General features: G+C 39.1%; 1 protein-coding gene across 1 annotated transcript; it reads right to left on the bottom strand.

Moving 5' to 3' along the window:
• Positions 1-424: 424 nt before the first annotated feature.
• Positions 425-18969, bottom strand: LOC119783435 (solute carrier family 2, facilitated glucose transporter member 4-like). Its single transcript, XM_038284959.1, has 11 exons — positions 18670-18969; positions 13490-13585; positions 8703-8863; positions 6868-6992; positions 6616-6731; positions 4588-4750; positions 2583-2770; positions 2382-2486; positions 1322-1423; positions 1017-1220; positions 425-917 (listed from the first exon to the last, which is right to left on the bottom strand). Exons 1-11 carry the CDS (start codon positions 18700-18702, stop codon positions 699-701), a joined length of 1512 nt encoding a protein of 503 aa, XP_038140887.1. The 5' UTR covers positions 18703-18969; the 3' UTR covers positions 425-698.
• Positions 18970-19826: the final 857 nt, after the last annotated feature.

The following is a 19826-nucleotide window of genomic DNA, read 5'->3' as shown; positions in this document are numbered from 1 at the left end:
GTTTCTGGAAATAACCTTACTCAAGCGTGTTCCCATCTTAAGTAAAAACCATCAAGATTCAATCACTGATGTCCATTTTCAGTCTTTGAGACCCAGTGTCCTCCAGGTTTTAGATTACTTGGTTACACTCATAGATTGGTCATTACTAGGCCGTTTGCAGAACACGTCAAGGAGAATTAATCAACAATTTGAATAAAATATATTTTTTCTTTGGAGCAAGGTCACATCATCTAAAACATAAAGCACAACCGGCCTTTTAGGGCCTGAGCTGGACATCACCGTCCCACAGTACCTGTTCCTCCGTTCGCCAAAGTCTGTCTTTATAAAGTGCTGGAATATCCAAATTCCTCCATCTTCCAATACTATTCAGTTTATCTGCATCAAATAAAATCATGTCGCATTGGCAGTCAATGCCTAAACAGTGTGTTTTTTTGTTATAAATACAGCAGTCAGTCTTTAATCCACAGGTTTTGAGCTGTTAGAGCAAAGGTCAAAACTACCAGTGATCTAACTGCAGTGGATTTAGCAAACCATAGTTCCAAAATCATCCACATTCACACACTCATCTTAACACTGCTTTGGCACCACAAGCTAAATGAACACATCTACAGATTTCAAACATGTCAGGAAATAACATTTTAGAGTAGGGCCCACAAAACTGTGCTCAGTTTGTGTTTTTTTTCTTTCATTTGGACTCTTCAATTGATGCTTTCATCGCCCAAATAGTCCAGCTCCGTGCTTGGCTTGTCCAGCTCCATGTCCATATCCATCATACCCGCCGCTGAGTGCTGATTAAAGTTTGCGGCGATCTGGTCGAAGGTCTTACCCCGGGTCTCTGGCACTCGAAAGAATGTGAAGATAAGAAAAAAGAGGAGAAGCCCTGCAAAGATCAGGAATACGTACGGCCCACAGAGATCCTGGGGAGGAAGATTTATGGGTTAATGATGAATATAAACCGAACAAAATGTCAAAATCATTTGTAAAACATCTTGTTTTGTAGAACTGATGGTACTCACAGCAACATATTGGAAGCCCATGCCGATGATGAAGTTGGCGGTCCAGTTGGAGAAGCCTGCCACCGCCATGGCAGCTGGCCTTGGGCCTTGAGAGAAAAGCTCAGCTACGAAGAACCAAGGAATGGGACCTGGACCCACCTCAAAGAAGGCGACAAAGCCAAAGATAGCAAGCATGCTAATGTAGCTCATCCAAGGAATGCTGTCCTGTCAGGTAGAGATAAAGATGGCGTCAGCGATTCATTCAGCTTACTAATACTGGATGATTAAAAATAACAATAATACAAACCTTAATGTGGGGTACTCACCAGTAAAGCCAGAGCTATTGTCATGACGATAGCACAAATACACATTCCTCCCAATCCCAACATGTGTAGTGTCCGTCGACCCATCCTCTCCACAAGGAAAAGCTGTTTATGTCAGGGAAACAATTTAAAAATACAAAATTTAGACTTTTCTTCTGTGAAGAAACAACTTTTTTTTTCTACAAAAGCTAAAAACTCTGTTAAGCTAAGATCGCTTGTCAGTTCACAAATTACGCTTCTAGCAAGTAACCAATTAGGAACTGACTACATCAGAATCTGAATGTGAGATCTGGTTTCAGAGCAAGAATTTAGGCAAAATTAAATGCAGATTCTAAAAAAACAAAAACTAGTCACACCCCTTTCTATAAATATTGTGCATTTTGGAGTCCAGATGTCACTACAAGTAACAAAGTAAGAATTAAATTGAACAATGGAGAGCAAGAGAGAGTGTGACCTTTAACAGATAACAGGAAGGCGGAACCCATTGCAGCACAGTTGCTCTGACTCATCCTGTCAAGCTATCAACTTCTGTCTATCACAGAACTTACTAAGGTCAGAATCGGCTTAAATATCTATTGCAGTGTCAAAACATTGGAAACGGACCCAAAATTTGTGATTAGGCAATTTCCACCTGAAACATTTTAAGGCACAAAGTACACAATTGGAGCAAGGAGTGGGCTGTAACTGGGTGAAAAGGTCCAAAGAGGATCTTAGAAAGACTTCCTGTAATCTGGATAACTTCTACTGAGAACAAAAGTTCAAACTTCAATCTTCACCACATTGGCGGATGTGCCACCATGAGATTAGCATGTTAAATGTCACATTTCTGATTTTTTAAAGAATATTTACACCTAGTATCAAAGAAAAAATCAGCTGGAGAAAAGACTCATCATGAAAAAGGGTGGACCAACCTTTTCTTATCTTATTTACTCTTTGATAACAGAGTTAAACACAGAACAAGTCACACTTATTGACTGAATGTGGGTCACAGCAAGCTCTTACTGTATAACTAAAGTCTATTGAGAGAGCAGACTACCAAAGAGCCAGAGTAATGATATCTCACCGAGACCACAGTAAATGCACAGTTTACCACCCCAGCTCCTATTGTGGCATAAACTGGACTCTGGACTCCTGCTTTCATGAAAATACTGGTGGAGTAGTAGAAAATCTGGAAGAGGGATTAAACAGAAATTAGCTCGATCAACATCCACACTTAAGCTTTGAGCATTTAGTGATCGCTGAACCAGTGCAAAATCAGACTTACAGCATTAACCCCAGACAGCTGCTGGGAGAGCTGCAGCAGGATAGAGATGATGATGGGCTGGCGGTAAAGAGAGGAGCGGAAGAGCTCAGGGATGGATACTTTCCTCTCCATTTCCATCCTCCTCTTCTCCTCCTTCATCTCTGCGAGCATGTCACCCACCTCCTGTCGGCCTGTCAGCCTCCTCAGGCCTGTTCAGAGGACAAAGGGATGAGAATAATTACCCATCAAACGGGGATGTCTAGGAATCTCAAAACAAATCTTTTGTTTCATGGTTGGACAAAGTGGAACTCAGGTCAATTAAAACCTTTGCTGATTCAATACTGCAACATTGTACCCTTGCATTACCATTTCCCCCCAACCTACTTTCAGTTTCTACTTGCATTTATAACTAATATGTATCATAGTTTGGGTTTTTTGTAATACATAAAGAAGTGGAAAACAATAGCATCTTTATAATCTCACTATAATCTTGGAATTAATCTAGATTAAAATTGCTCATTTGAATCCTGCCAAAGGCATTCATGATATGTGTGTGCCACCTCCAGAATTAAAAAGAAAAGGTTTACATTGTTTGTGTTTGCAAAATCACACATAATTTTGTCTTCTTACTTAAGATTTTGTCAGAGTAATAAATATTTTTTTGCTCATTTGTTTCTTTGTTTTGCAGCAGAAAATAGAGTGTCCCACTGTCAATCATAGATGTCCCACTTTAATAATACAGTGTCTCCAAAGATCTTACACACACGTAGCCTCGGTCAACTTTTCATCTTTCGCGGCTTTTTTCACGGCGCAGGTAGTTTGTAAGATGGGTCACCTGTGGCCGCCTGGAGGATGAGCTTGAGTCCATCCTGGCAGCTTGTGGCTATCCACAGAGCAAGGAGATTGGTTAGCTTGGCTGATAGAGCTGTGCTTATAGCTGCATCCATGTCAGCACGCCACCTTCAATGTGGTAACTGTTCCTCACCCATCGCAGGTGGTCTTCCCCCCCACTTTTTCCTCCAAGCTCGGGTCCTCTACCTCCGGCCTGGGAGTTTGAGTATCCTTGCTGTTCCTAGAACTGCACTCTTCTGGACCGAGATGTCTGATATATTTCCAGGGATCTGCTCTAACCACTCCTGCAGTTTGGGGGTCACTACCCCAAGGGCCCCAATGACCACGGGTACCACTGATGCCTTGACCTTCTCATGCTCTTCTCTGAGCCACTGGTATTTCTCTAGTTTTTCATGTTATTTTTTCCTGATGTTGCAATCACTTGGTATTGCTATGTCAACCAGAACGGCTATCCTCTGCTTATGTATATATATATGCAGGACAGCTCTGATTTTAAAGCGGGATCCATATGTGTTGCGCAATATTTATTGATATTCTTCATTTAAGCTGCAAGCACCAACATACATTGGGCATCCATCTAGTTTTTAAAACACAGTTTTTCTTTATTTAACACAAGAGGCTAACTTACATAAATAGAATAAAGCACCTTCTCTATGTGGCTAACATAAAAAGGTCACCCCAAATATCAATCATTTCTCCTTGCATATTTAGATGTGATGTAACCATTCATTCTTATCAACATGCTTCTCCTGACTGGAAGTAATATTAATGTTTTTGGAGTCACTCAGCCAGAGTCTCCATTAGAGACATGAATCTAATGGAAAATCAGGGAAAGAAGCTCAGGATGTTATACGACTCACTGACCATCCAGCAGGTACTGGTGTCTTGCTGGTGTTTAGGAAAGCTATGCAGCACTAATTTGATAGAGACAAACTTTATTTTTCTTTATTTGCCTCAGTCTAGATGCTCTGCAGCATTCTTATATTAAATCTTGAACATAAGAATTTGGCTTTTAATGTTGATAAAGGTTTAAGAAATGTTTGATCCTGCTTTGGCTTTACATTATCCAGCACAGGAGTTAGCATTATTGTTAAGTTTATTCTGAGAAATGCAGGGGCAAACTAAAAAAAAGAGGTGGGTCTTGAACAATGTGAAGCACACCAGCTGCACCCACCGCGCTTGGCAAGGTGCTCCTGGCTGCGGATGATGTAGAGGAATCGGGGGCTCTCAGGACAGAAGGGCAGCAGACCCATCTGGAGCACAGTTGGTACCACGGTTAAACCCAGCAGAACGGGCCATAGGTGTTCGCTGCCCAGTAATGACTCCAGACCCAGAACCTAATCCAATGTTGTAAAAAAGAGACCATTAATGTGGTGAGCTGGGTTTCAACAAATCCTTACCTTAAACTTACTGAAAGAAAAGCAACATGGAATACATAGTACGTTTGTATACAGACACAAAAGCCAATTTATCTTAATCACTCTTCAAAATGGGAAAAGCAAGAGAAGATGCCATCAAAGTAAGGCAGATGCACATATGAGTTAAGCCTGGTTGTTCAGCAAATGACTGCAGAACAATAGATACCAACTTTAAAACTTAAAGCCTACAAAAAAGTAACAACAAAGCGTTTGCATTCCAAGGAATAGATTTTAAGTTAAGCATGTAAATTACCTAAAAGTTAAAAAAAAGGACTCAGTTGTCCAAGGCCTTGCTATCGATGATAATCAGTGCAAAGGTAATTTCAAGGTTCCCTGAGGTGAGACGTTTCAGTGGGCTTACAGAAGTGTTGCTATTTGTCATGAGAGAGACTTGGAGAAGTCGATCTAAGAACCACTCATGATGTCAGTAATGTTGGAAGCAATCCATACCCTCCAGATACAATTATTTCTCATCAAAGAATAAAACTTTCTTCAAGCCCCTTACTCCTAACCAGGCAGTAGCCAGAGTGTTATGAGTAGAACTGAATAAAGTTCTACGTTATCAATCTGGGATCCGTGAAAAGGAGACATTTCCTTTAGAACAACTCTCTAGACAATTACATTTTTTGAAGTGAAGCCTTGATAAGGTAAGCAGCAGTTGTTGTTGAGCTGCTACTACTGCCTCCAGCTCCTGAAGCATGCGCTTCTCCTGGCTCAGGGGAGAAAGAGGAGGATGATGACGATTCTGTGAGGGTGCTACCCCCTTGGGTTGAAGAGCCTGACGTGATTGAAGCAGCAGTGGTGCCATCAGCAGGTTTCAGCAGCGACAGACGATGCTGGAGAAGGTGTGGAAGACGGAGGGGGCCGGGAGGAGCCAGCTGGAAATGTTTCAGCATTTTTACAGGGAAGCGTCAAGAGTGCTCTACTCATTTTCACCTGTAGAGGGCTGTGCTTCCCCTCTAGATGCAGAAGATTGCCTGGGAATAGTCTGAGACAGCCTCCATTCACGCAGAGCTCTTTGTTCCTATCAGCATGGTATAGCATTAGCCCTCCAGGCTAATAGCATTGTCCAGTACTGCTGGACGCAGCCAAGACCCCGTCAGAATGTTTAGTCAGAATGATGTTTAGTACAATACTTCCAGCTGATTGGGTGATGTGCCAGCTAGTACCTGCCTTCCATAATATGCTTTCAGCCAATCGTAGCAGGGAATGGTGACCTTCAGAGTTAATAGCTTCTGCAACTTGGTTGTCCATGAGAGCCACAACGGACATACACACACAGACATCACACTGACATCTATCCTGTCGACAAATGCACAAAGTGCTTCTATTTTAGTTAAAAAAGAGTCAATTGCTGTATCAACAGGTGAGTCCTCCTACGTAGCCATGTTTAGAATGCCCCGGCAAAACCCTCAATCCTACATGTCCCACCCCAAAAAACACTGCTGGCATGTCATTCGTCCTACTTGCTGGTGGTTACGAGACAGAGGTGTTAGTTGGAGTCTTTCCAGATCGATTTGTTGTGAGACTGAAAATTCAGTTCTCGCGACATTCCAACCTTGCAGTGCAAGGTTACCTTACTCCCTTACCGAGTCCAAAAGGGAAAGCTTTTGGCATGGAGGGTATGTGACCTTTATAGTAGTTAATTGAACTCCTTTCTTGTAGGGGCTATCTCATTTTATTTGGCAACTTTAGGAGTGGCCTCAATTAGTCGGTGGAAGAGTAAGGTCTGGTACTGCGCACCAGTAAAAGATTTAGAGCCGCTGTATGCAGTCATATCATACCTGTGCTATAAGAATGCCAGTGACTATTGCCAGTTGGTGCAAAGTGCCGAGTGCACCTCGGAGACTTGTAGGAGCTATCTCCCCCACATACATTGGTGTTAATCCAGATGCGAGGCCTAATGATAAATCCCAAAAAAGACAGAAAATTTGCATTAAACTTTTATCCAAACAAGCTGTCGTTCCTAAAGGTTTTTTTTTTCTTTTAAGTCTGTATGTATAGAAACAAAAGGATACATCGGAAGGTTATTTTACCACAGTAGGCGCCAATGATAAAACGTCCCAGGATCATCATTTCAAAGGACATACAGAGCTTGGACATTCCCATCAGACTCCCACCAATGAAGGCAAACAAATTGTTGGCAAGCATGGCTTTTCTCCTGGAAGAAACAGTAAAAAAAAAATTTAAAAAGTGAAATGATGGTATCGAAAGCTCATTTTAAATCCCATCTGAGATAACTGGTGGGTTACACTAAAATAAAAAATAAAAAGTGGTTGACTCAGACCTTTGACACTGAAACAGGTTCATATAAGTAAATGTTAGATTAGATCGCCTTGTAGGGAAGCATGAAATTAAATTAAATTTGGCCTCTAGATGGCAGTGTCTTACAAAAGTACAAAGGGTTAGAGCTGTTAGAGATTCTGGTTGTTATGGATTCCTATAAGAAAATATCTATGACTGTGTATTTATAACAACTGCAGTTTAACAATTGGTCAATTGGACTTGATAAAAAACAGAATACATTGCAATTAGATTAAACATTCCCTCAAAACATAATTTGAACCTGTGAGAATTTCTACCAAACGTTTCTTTTGTTTGTTGTTGAATTGCTTTCCTTTAATGTTCCTTAATGTCTGACATAGCCCCCTACTGAAAATAAGCTACAAATGTGCAGTTTCAACAAGTTCATGTATATCTTTACTATTTTGATGCAAGTGCTGTGACAGATTATTGTTTACCAAATTGCATTGAATCACGCAAACTTAATTGTACTGTTAAACAATTTGATTGTACTGGAATAAACTAGGCAGATATGGAATCTGTACGCATGAATATACATTTGAATTATTTGTCTTATAAAAGGTCTTGAGGTGACATCTTCTATGGATCTGTGGTGATTTTAAGATCAGTTTATATTAAGTTAGTGTTTCCTAAATACATATTTGGGTTAACGAAATAGATATTCATCTAAATTAGTCTTGGTTCTCACTTGTGGAGCTTTCAGTGCAGCTGTACCTGCTTCTTTGTGGATAAAAGCCTCAATATTTCAAGCTCCTCCACTAAATCTAATAAAAAATAGCTGTACACATTATCAAAATACACATTGCTGAATTTGAGAAAGTTTATTTAGTCAAATATTGCTACTGAAAGTTTGTTTGTTTGAGTACAGATACACATCGTATTTAACGCAGTGTCGACCAAGCCTACTAAAGAAGAGGTTCTTATAACTGCTTGAGATTTAAATCTTAAAGCAATGATCACGATGTAACAGGTTTCTATATCTAATAACCATCAACCTTAATACAAAAGTTTCAGTTCTGTATTTTTGAAGACACATTACTACCTCTTCCACAGAAATAAAGAATACGTTTCACCTTTTAAACAACAAAGCTTGCTGTTAAAAACGTCATCAGTGAGATTTGAGCTGATCTGCTCTTTGACCTCAGAGGCCAGCCGCGTTACCACCAACACCAGCGGCAACAGCTGTTGTTCAAGGAGGACAAGTTAAGATCCTGTCCTGCTGCCCAACCTCCACTCCTGACACCCTCCCTGACTCTGGACTCAGCGCTGTCATGCCCACCCCTGCCTTCAGCCAGTTTCCACCATGGCTTAGGTTACAGAGGGAAACTTGGATGGCCCACTTAATGGACCGGACTTCAGCTTCAGCCGAAACTCTGAGATACTAAATTTAAGGCGGGTGAAATCAGGAAAGTAGACCCTTAATTTGGTCTTTCATTCTTAGAAAAACTTTTCACACTTTAACCTTGAAAACAACCCAAACGACTTCTAGTTCTCAAATTTCTATAAATCTTGGGGAGTTTTCTATCTGTCATTGCAGAGGAAATGTAATCTCCTTGTGTCTTCCTACCTGCCAAGCCACTCTGAGATGAAACCCACACAGAAGGAGGACACCATGCCTCCGATGGAGAATATGGCCACTGACAGGGACCAGAGGGAGGTGAGGGTCCCACTTGGTATAGGTTCTCCATAACGGTGCACCCATGTTTCATTGTAGTCCGCCTCAATGATCTGCAGAGCAAAGATAAAGTGTGATTAGTTATCAATACAATTTTTAAAAAAGTATACAAATCTCATGACCGATGCACAGCACCCTCCATTCGTATTGGTATTATATTGAAAGGCAAGGCAAATTTATTTGTATAGAACAGTTCAGTACAAAGACAATGCAAAGTGATTTACATTAATTACACAATAAAAAATGAATTAATTTTAAAAAGCAGGATAAAAGCAAGTAAATATTGAAAAATCATGATAAAAGCAGGTAGTAAAGCAAATAAAACAGTTTTGATCACAACCTTAAACTAAAAGTACTACCGGTAAGTTAGCAGTTTAACTTCAACAGTCAAAGGCAGCTCCTAACAAATGGGTTTTCATCTTCGGTTTAAATGAACTCAGGATTTCAGCACTTTCAAAATCTTCTGAAAGTTTGTTTCACATAAGTGGAGCATAAGAACTAAATACTGCTTCTCCATGTTTGGTTCTAGTTCTGGGTGTAGACTGAGTAGGCTGTGACATTTCACAAGAGGGGAGCATGCAGAAAGTGAACTATTTGACCAAATTTCTTTTTTAGATGATTAGCCTGCTAAAAGAAAATGTAGGAGCCAATTTTTTTTTGTTAATGATTAGAAATGTTTTTTGTTTTTGTGTATAATCTAGGCAAGTTTATTTTATGGTATTTTTTAATATCCGTTATGAGATTATGTTTTTTGGTTATTTAGTTATGTTCCTTTATTTTATGGTCAGTTATGTCAATTGTAGGACCAGCATGCATCTGGGTGGGCGTATGTTTTTTTACCAGCTCAAGAGAAACATGGAAGAAATGTTTGTCTTTTTGTTTGCTTGCCTGAGGTAAAAAATAAACTGACAAAACTAAAGGAGTTTACGTGGAACATTTTTTGTTTTGCTTGCATAAAATAAGTCCATAGTGCATCTGTGGCCTTTGTGGATTTTCACTTTTTTGAGCCATCAAAGCTGAGCTACAACAGAATCATTACAATGATAAGACAGAAAACATCAATAAACCAGTTCAAGGTTTGTTGTTTTGGTAAAACACTTCCAAGAACAAGGCAAGATCACAGTGAGGTGAAGTAGAAATAGCCCACAGCATCATAAGTCCTACATCGTACTTCCCAGTGTTAGGAGTATATTTTTGTCAAAATATACTACTACAAAAGTATACTTTTCCTTTTACTTTAGTAATATTTTAATGGCATATCGTATGTATTATTTTTGGCTCCTCCATGATTTATTTCACTGAATGACAAAGAAGCTTTTTTTAAATTAAAGTTCTTCAAGCAAAGACAAACAGTGGGATCACAAACCTTAAGGTAGGCCAAAATGAGTGTTCATTTTTTGTACAGATGTATATCTGGTGAACATTAGGAGGTGAAGCTATCCATCCATCTATCCATTTTCTGAAACGCTTAATCCCAAGTGGGGTCGCGAGGGGTGCTGGTGCCTATCTCCAGCAGTCAATGGGCGAGAGGCGGGGTACACCCTGGACAGATCGCCAGTCCATCGCAGGGCAACACAGAGACAGGACAGGACAAAAACAATTTATGCACACACTCACACCTAAGGAGGATTTAGAGAAGCCAATTAACCTGAAAGTCATGTTTTTGGACTGTGGGAGGAACCCGGAGAGAACCCACGCATGCTCAGGGAGGACACAAACTCCATGCAAAAAGACCCCGGGCCGGAAAACGAACCCGGAACCGGAAACTTGTGACTGGAGGTACTTTACACAGTTCTAATACTCTACTATTAACCCTAACCTACTATTAGGGCTGGTTCATTCATTTTTATGCTGAAAGAAATTAGATTTGAACAAGTGTTTCTTCTGCTTTTTTTTTTAAATCACGTTATGATTTCGCAGTACTTGAGTAGCCTTTTTACTCTGATGTGAGTAATTTCCTTCATGGTTATATAGCAACCTTACTCAACTAAATATATGATAAAGGAGTGTTACTCCTACTTATTTTACTTCCACACTAATTATGGGTATTCTACCCAGTGGGACTAGAGCGCTATTTCAGTAAAATCCAGACCCAATTGGAGTGCTTGTTGCTAAAAAACTGAACCTTAGTCTCCTCTAACCAAAGGATGCAGTTCATGTATACGTAAGTATGTAACAGCAAATGCCAATATATAAGATTATAGAAGTAGGATAGAGGAGGTTTTTTACTGGAGTGTTTTATGAACAGCCAATAGGCAAGCAGATAGGATCTCACATTGGCTGTGGAGACTTGATGTTCCTCCTATTGGCATAAAGATCCCTCCTTATGCTGCAGTCTTTGCTGAAAGGCTGTACATTACTGATATGCGTAGGCTTTTTTTTGACACTTGTCCAGCAGTTGTTTTAAACTTTTGAAACCTTACTCTTCTAGACAGAGGACAATTTTTGGAGCTGAAGTCTCTTATTTAACACAATTATTACACAGGGTTTTTGCACAAGGTATTAAATGGGTATTTATATAAATAGGTATATATATATATATATATATATATATATATATATATATATGTATGTATATATATATATATATATATATATATATATATATATATATATATATATATATATATATATATATATATACACACATACATACACAGGGTATTAAATGGTAATTGCACATTATTTACTGCACAAGTTATTGCAGTTGTAGAGTCTGATGGGAGCAGGGATGAATGACCTGTGGTAGCGCTCCTTTTTACAAACAGTGTGTATAAATCTTTCAGTTAAGTTAAGTTGCTGTTTTCTTGGAGCCCTTTCCTGGCTCTTTAAGACAAAAATAAAGTATGCCTTTCTTGACTGGCATGTTCTGCTATATTTCCAATATTAAAGACCAAAGAGAAATAACACAACATGCTTTATAGGATCTACTAAATCAGATATAACCGTGCTGAATGCATGCATTCAATTAAAAGTGGGACGTCAAATTTTTTTTTTTCCAACTTATTTCAAGATGTTAAAAACAACATCACCGATAAATGTGGTTGGTGATGTAGATTTTAATGGAAACTATTCCCGTCATTTAATAAGTTAATATTAGATGGCGCAAGCAAGGACTAAACCAAAATATAACAATGTTTCAGTTGCTGTGCTTTTGTTGCGATGTGTTTACAGTAAACCAGCTTCAGTAGCAGCAGTACTAGCAGCCCAGATCGACCCACAACAGCCGGAGCTTTGTGTTGGTCTCTCTTCAAAGCTCTAGACTCTTTTTAAATCAGTAGAAACAGTTAGCTGCTTTATAATTACCTGCCTTATTAAATGAATCCATGAGATGAAAATAAATTATTCAATATGACACATTTGCTAAGGACTGCCATACCAAAGCATCAGGTATGGTGGTAAAATGAACAAGAGCAACATGTCAGTCTTTTATAAAACACGTGTCATATATCATGATTTGTGTGCACTGATTGCAACTCAGAAATCATGTTTTAAAATGTGTCGTCATGAAATAAAGTGATACATACTTTTCTCTAATAAATCCATAATTATTCTGCTGCTATCTTATCGTGTATTTATTTATGTCTTTTGGGTTGAGCTCAGAACCTCTCTGCTTTCTGTTTCCTAAATACCATATGACTGTGTTATGGTTTCAAACACTGGAGCTTGGAAAACCAGGAACCAAAGGGAAAGTCTCTGAAAAGATGTTGGATAAACAGAAAAACACAACAACCACATGGTGACAACAATGCCTCCTGAAGGGTTGACATTATGAGAGCGTTGGGCTGGGTTTAATAACCACAACACAGTGGGATGGGGGCTCTGTTTTACAAGAACTGTATGTGCTCAGTTCATGTCAAGTGAATCAAGTTAGAACCGAGGCGCTACTGTGTTAATGTTTGTACATCACTAAAAAAAAAAACAATTAAAAAAGACTGTATTTATCCAAAAGGAAAGTTTTTTTTGTTTGTATTTTTGTAAATGCTGATAGCTGTAGGCAGGCAGGATCTTTTATAGCGGTCTTGCACCAGATCTGACGAAACCTTTGTTGTTGTTTAACTTCCTTCTGAGGAGGATTTTCACTAATTCCTTCTTGTGAAAAAATCTCAAGAGGTTATAGAGGAGTTCCTAGAATACAATCAGCCTTGTTTATAAGCTTATCGAGCTTTTTTAAGTCATTAGCTCTGATGCCGTTACCCCAGCAGATGATGGAGGAATACATCCCACTCTCCATGACAGATATGCAGCATCTTGATGCAAACACTGAAGGACCAAAGCTTTCTTAGAAAGTACAGTCTGCTCTGTCCCTCATAGTAGATGGCCTTACAGTTGTGTCTCCAGTCTAGTTTGTTGTCCAAGTGAACACCAAGGTATTTATGATCCTCCACCACCTAAATTTCTTCTCCCATGATGTTAATAGGATTCAACTTGTTCCTAGTTCCTCTGAAATCTACATTTTTTTTTAACCACATTAATAAAAAAATTTGCTTGGAAGAAGAAAATAAATAAAACATACAGACGCACTGTTTGGTATTGCTTTGGCAATATCTGATATAGTTGATATTGTGATTGCTACATAAATATCAATAATAATCCTGATCCTTTTTCTCATTACTTTAATGAAATATAATTGGGTAATTTATTGTATATTCTTAGTAAACTGAAGCATTTCTTTTTACCTTCTGAGGTGCATTGATGACTCCAATGTTATAGCCAAATGTCAGTGATCCCAGAACAGCAGTGAAGACCGATAGAGCTAGAGTTCCAGTCACCGTCTGCAGAAAAAAAACAAGAAAAGGTAGAAAGAGAATTAATGAATTTATTGGTTTAACCACAGAATATTACATACTGTAGTAATACTGGGAATTGGGTTGATCATATAAGTAATGTCCTTCCTTGTCCTATAAAAAACAAATTAAAATGAAAAAAGTCATAAAAGCATTTCACAGCTTTATTAGTGTGGTGTCAAAATCCCAACTCCTTACTATATTGACATGTACCACAAGTTCCACTACCCATTATAACTTTAACTGCCAGATTATTTGATAGAGCTAGGTTTAATGCAGAGCCTTTTCTAAGCTTCTACCAAGTCGACAATATTGTCTGTCAAAGTTTGTTGTCTCCACTTTGTATAAGCTTTGCCAACCCGTCCAACTGCATTTAAAAGTAAGAGAGGTTAGTATGGAGCCAATCAAAAACAAAAACACAACTTAATCCTACTCATGTGCCCACATGGTTTGTGTGTTCATATATATATGTATGGATGGATGTCCAAACAGCAACTCAAAATATCTATCAAAGAAAACATTGTTCTTTTATCTGAAAAAGGCATTGCTTCCCTAACAAAAAATGAAAATAGATAGATAAATATCTATAGAATAAATAGAGACTTTCCCATTTTAAAATACTGTCCAGTCTTCTACATCTTCAAACAATGTGTTAACATCCTCGTGATGAGACATCATTTATTTCTGGAAGTCTATGGAGTCTATGGGCAGGAGGACAGGTCACCAGTCAGTAGCAGGGCAACAGAGACACACAACTATCCACACACACTCACACTTAATGCCAATCTGCCTTACAGTCATGTTTTTGGACTGTGGGATGATACTAGATAACCCAGAGAGGAACCATGGATGCATGGAGAGAACTTGCAAACTCCAAGCTGAAACATAACGAGCCGTTTTTAGTATATTTACAAACCCTCTAACGACCAACAGGCCTTTTGGGGATGGAAGGCTGGTCCTGATGATGCAGACCCCTGCTTTTAACCAGAAAGAGTCTGTTTAAAGGTAAGTTGTGAACTAACTTTATGTCACGGTTTGGGTAAGGGTTAGGCATACATGTGATAAATGAAATAAATGTAAGTCCATGTAAAGTCTAAATAGAGCTACAAATACAAGTGGGTGTGTGTATGTGTGAGCATTGTGTTCATTGTGGGGTTAATTTTCTTGTAAAAAATAAATAAATAGCATGTTGTGGGGACTAACTGCTCCTTATGTGGTCCAATGCCAGTACCTCATAAGATGAATTGCTTGTTTTGGGTCAGGGATCATGTTTAGGATGAAGGTCCGTATTTACTTTACCTGGGGTTAGGGTTAGGGTTAGGTGTGAACCAGTAAGTAGTAGTTGGCTGCCGAAATTAATGGAAGTTGATGGAAAGGCCATAACTTGTCTCAGATACTGAGACAAGTTTGTGTGTGTACGTTTAAATTGAAAAGAGGACCTAGAAACAATCCACCATCTTAGAGCAGGGTGTAAGATACTGGCAGGAAAGGAATACATGGAACGTCATAGCTGGGCATACAGGTGCTGGTCATAAAATTAGAATATCATGAAAAAGTAGATTGATTTCAGTAATTCCATTTAAAAAGTGAAACTTGTATATTATATTCATACATTACATACAAACTCATATATTGCAGATGTTTATTTTGTTTAATTTTGAAGATTACAAATGACAACAAATGAAAATCTCAAATTCATCATATCAGAAAATTAGAATATTGTGAAAAGGTTCAAAATTGATGGCCCCTGGTGCCACACTCTAATCAGCTAATTAACTCAAACCACCTGCAAAAGCCTTTAAATGGTCTTTCAGTCTAGTTCTATAGGCTACACAATCATGGGGAAGACTGCTGACTTGACAGTTGTCCAAAAGACGACCATCGACACCTTGCACAAGGAGGGCAAGACACAAAAGGTCATCGCTAAAGAGGCTGGCTGTTCACAGAGCTCAGTGTCCAAGCACATTAATAGAGAGGCGAAGGGAAGGAAAAGATGTGGTCGAAAAAAGTGTACAAGCAAGAGAGATAACCGCACCCTGGAGAGGATTGTGAAACAAAACCCCTTCAAAAATGTGGGGGAGATTCACAAAGAGTGGACTGCAGCTGGAGTGAGTGCTTCAAGAACCACCACACACAGACGTATGAAAGACATGGGTTTCTGCTGTCGCATTCCTTGTGTCAAGCCACTCTTGAACCACAGACAGCGTCAGAAGCGTCTTGCCTGGGCTAAAGAGAAACAGGACTGGACTGCTGGTGAGTGGTCCAAAGTCATGTTCTCTGATGAAAGTAAATTTTGCATTTCCTTTGGAAATCAAGGTCCCAGAGTCTGGAGGAAAAGAAGAGAGGCACTTCATCCACGTTGCTTGAAGTCCAGTGTAAAGTTTCCACAGTCAGTGATGGTTTGGGGTGCCATGTCATCTGCTGGTGTTGGTCCATTGTGTTTTCTGAGGTCCAGGGTCAACGCAGCCACATACCAGGAAGTTTTAGAGCACTTCATGCTTCCTGCAGCTGACCAACTTTTTGGAGATGCAGATTTCATTTTCCAACAGGACTTGGCACCTGCACACAGTGCCAAAGCTACCAGTACCTGGTTGAAGGACCATGGTATCCCTGTTCTTAATTGGCCAGCAAACTCTCCTGACCTTAACCCCATAGAAAATCTATGGGGTATTGTGAAGAAGAAGATGCAATACACCAGACCCAACAATTCAGAAGAGCTAAAAGCCACTATTAGAGCAACCTGGGCTATCATAACACCTGAGCAGTGCCACAGACTGATCGACTCCATGCCACGCCGCATTGCTGCAGTAATACAGGCCAAAGGAGGCCCAACTAAATACTGAGTGCTGTACATGCTCATACTTTTCATGTTCATACTTTTCAGTTGGCCAACATTTCTATAAATCCTTTGTTTTTATTGGTCTTCAGTAATATTCTAATTTTCTGATATGATGAATTTGAGATTTTCATTTGTTGTCATTTGTAATCATCAAAATTAAACAAAATAAACATCTGAAATATATGAGTTTGTATGTAATGTATGAATATAATATACAAGTTTCACTTTTTAAATGGAATTACTGAAATCAATCTACTTTTTCATGATATTCTAATTTTATGACCAGCACCTGTAGAGTACAGAGACATCTGTGTAGAATACAAACTCAATATGGATCCACTTCCCAAGGTGTTGGAGAATGACCAGTTAAGATCCTGTGGGATTTCCAGATACAAACAGACTAAATGGTTTAGGCCAACCAACTAGACCCTGGGATCTTTGTTCTGTCATTCTCTACCAACTCTGTAGTAACCCCCCATTTTGACCTGGGGGTATCCAGTTAGTATTCTGCAAAGATGTTCCTGTACACTATACCAGCCATTTGGGCCCAGCTGGTCCTTTCCTGCTAGCATTTTACACCCTGCTGTGAGAGGCTGGGTTGTTTCTGGGCCCTTTTTGCATTCCCTGCACCTGGGATAATGCCTGATATGGTAGATCTAGGCCTCAATTGCTCTAGTGACCAAACGCCTACTCCTGGGCTGCCATGATCAGTCCTCTGTGTTGCCCTTCAGTCCTGCCCTCTCTAGCCATTTTTAGGATTTAATCACATCATGCAGGGATGTACCAAACATTACAAATAGTTACATAAATTCTATGGTTCCATCTGATCAATGTGACCTTCTGGTCTCAAGCAAAATCAGGCATCTAAGGATGACATGCAATTGAGCAATTAAGGTTTTGGAATAAATACGCTTCCTTGATAAGTGTTATGGGAATTTATGTCAGAACCATGTTCTATCTACACATACTGTACGGGTGCATGTTTACAGAGATGTAAGCTTTAATTAAACAGTCAGGATTAATTACAACGCCTTACCACACAGCTAGCTAACATTAACTATAAATAAGCCTCATCCTGACCACAGACAATCCCTTTAGTAACATCCATGACTATACTGGCTAAGTGCCTGAACTTTCACTAGCCTCCCAATTCCCGTCAAGCCCCGGACACCTGTCTGTGCAATGACAGATGAGATGACCTTGGGGGAATAAAGGTCCACCACCCTCAGAAAGAGTTTAACTGACACTATCATTCAATGATTTAAAACATCTGTCACTGAAGCCACGGTTGCATGTTATTCTTTCATACATTTTTTGTTGTCGTCTACCAGGTCTGACCTCACAATGTCCTGCAAGAGGTGTTGGTTAAACAAAAAACTCTGGAGCCATGATGGAACAACCTGACCTCATAAAACATCTTGATCACGTGACCACGATTAGGAACAGAACTTTAGAAAATATAAACACACTGGTGACACTTCAGCGATAATTTATATCAAATTGTATCTTTGCACAACACAAAGCATTAGGTTTGCTTGAGATTTGTATAGAGAGCGCTGATAAAGAGAAAATTGTGGCAATCTCATATGAAACATGATCATCTCTTTCTTTTACACTCTCCTCTGAATCATTGACCAAACTTTACCCCATCGGTCCTAAAGAATCAAATTCAGGCTGTCTTGACCTTGCTGTGTTGAGTCTCTAGGGCTTAATGGCCAAACAGAAGAATGTATTTTTGCCAGCATTGTGCTTAAAGGCAAATAATGCCTCATAAGTGGAAATTCACCATAAGTACAAGCAGAAGCCAGGATTTAAACCTGAACATAAAAAAAAAACTGTTTTATCATCCGGAAATAATTGCATCCAAAATATCCACTGTGGTTCATAAACTGAGATATTTGACTTCTCAATGTCAGACTCTCTTTTTAATCTGTTGGAAAATCAGTGGAATCTTTAACAGCAGACTCAAGGCATACAAAGTTTTGTGTAAAAAAAAAAAACTGATTCTCACTTTGATTGTATTTGTTTTAATCCATGATTTCTTCTTTTTTTCGTTCCCTTTGTTTTAGTTTCAAAAAACTAAAACTGTGAAATTACGCATAACGCATGTGCGTAAAAGTTATAATTGAAACGCGCTGACAGAGGGATTCAACAGAAATAATTACCCTTTTTTCTGCACTTGAATAATAAATAAACGTAGAGCTGTAAAGCAAAGAATAAAAATAAAGCTTACTTCTCCCCCCAACTGTTGAAACCCGGCCGGCATGACTTTAACAACTTCAGGCACCCGGCTGCAGGTGGTGACAGATGCGTTTGGTGCCAAATGGAGAAGAGCCCCGCTCTAAAACCCGCCAAATCAGAAAGAAGCAAAAACCAGTAGATTTAATCCAAAGATGAAAAAAGTTGAACAAATGTGCTCGGTCCTGGAGCACAGGTTGCCCTCTCTCCTCTGTACAGTTTGACTTGTCCGTCCTGCTCGGATAGAGTGACGGACGGCTGCGCGCAAACGCCCTAACCTTAGCTGTCATTGGCTGAAAGAGAGACGGAGAACCGTCCCAGAGGATGAATTAGGCCCTAATTCAGAATTTTATTAGGGGGCCCCACCTACAGGTAGAAGCCAACCAGCCACTGCAGTGTCACTAACCTCCCTTTGAACCCTCTGGAAGTACTTTTGAACAGGGGGTGCTGTGATTTTTATTTTTATTTTATTTTTATTTTTTTTGACAAAATACCTTTGAGCCTATAGGACTATTTAAAATACAACGAATAAAACAATTAATTGGGTTTCACTACTTTATTGTAACACAGACATCACCAGTTCCAGGGCTGCCAACTTTTCACCAAACCTTGGGGTAAGGTTTTTGCAATAGTTTGGACAGGACATCCTGTCAGGGTTAAAATTAGGATAGGTGCATCTATAGGTTGGAAGTTTTCGGAGGATTTAACTGAAACAAAGTGGCAAATGTAGAATTTTTATAGCACATATGTTACTGAGTAACAATAAGTGGTCTGTAGTTATGTGGAACATTTTTCACACAATATAAATTATTTTCTACATTCTGGTGATTTTTTAGAGAATTGAAGTAAAGCAGAATAGGCCCTACTTGCATCTTAAATATACTTTAAATTAAGAATTTCACAACTTTGTTCATTGGTTGTTCTCTGCAGTTCAAGTAAATTAAACAACTAGATTACTGGCACTGATAGAGGAACCAGAGCAATTGAAACCTATGCAAATTGTGTGTGAATATTTGGTAATAGGCGGAGGACTAAAAAGCTTTATTCATGATATTATTAGTTACAATCAATTTTACAATTGACAAAAACTCATCATGAACTCAGCACTTCTCTGGATGTTTCATTTGGAAGGTGTGATGGAAATTAAGTTTT

This window comes from Cyprinodon tularosa, unplaced genomic scaffold, assembly GCF_016077235.1.
Source record: "Cyprinodon tularosa strain WSP-4 unplaced genomic scaffold, ASM1607723v1 ctg204, whole genome shotgun sequence".
Lineage (NCBI taxonomy): Eukaryota > Metazoa > Chordata > Actinopteri > Cyprinodontiformes > Cyprinodontidae > Cyprinodon > Cyprinodon tularosa.
This window is presented reverse-complemented; position numbering and strand designations above follow the sequence as displayed.

Excerpts from the sequence above, each read along its gene's own strand:
- LOC119783435 (XM_038284959.1), bottom strand. The coding sequence starts at position 18,702 with ATGCCGGCCGGGTTTCAACAGTTGGGGGGAGAA. Across the intron at positions 4,751-6,615 it reads CTGGCATTCTTATAGCACAG|GTTCTGGGTCTGGAGTCATT; the intron begins GTATGATATGAC and ends ACATTGGATTAG. Across the intron at positions 2,487-2,582 it reads AGCTGTCTGGGGTTAATGCT|ATTTTCTACTACTCCACCAG; the intron begins GTAAGTCTGATT and ends TCCCTCTTCCAG.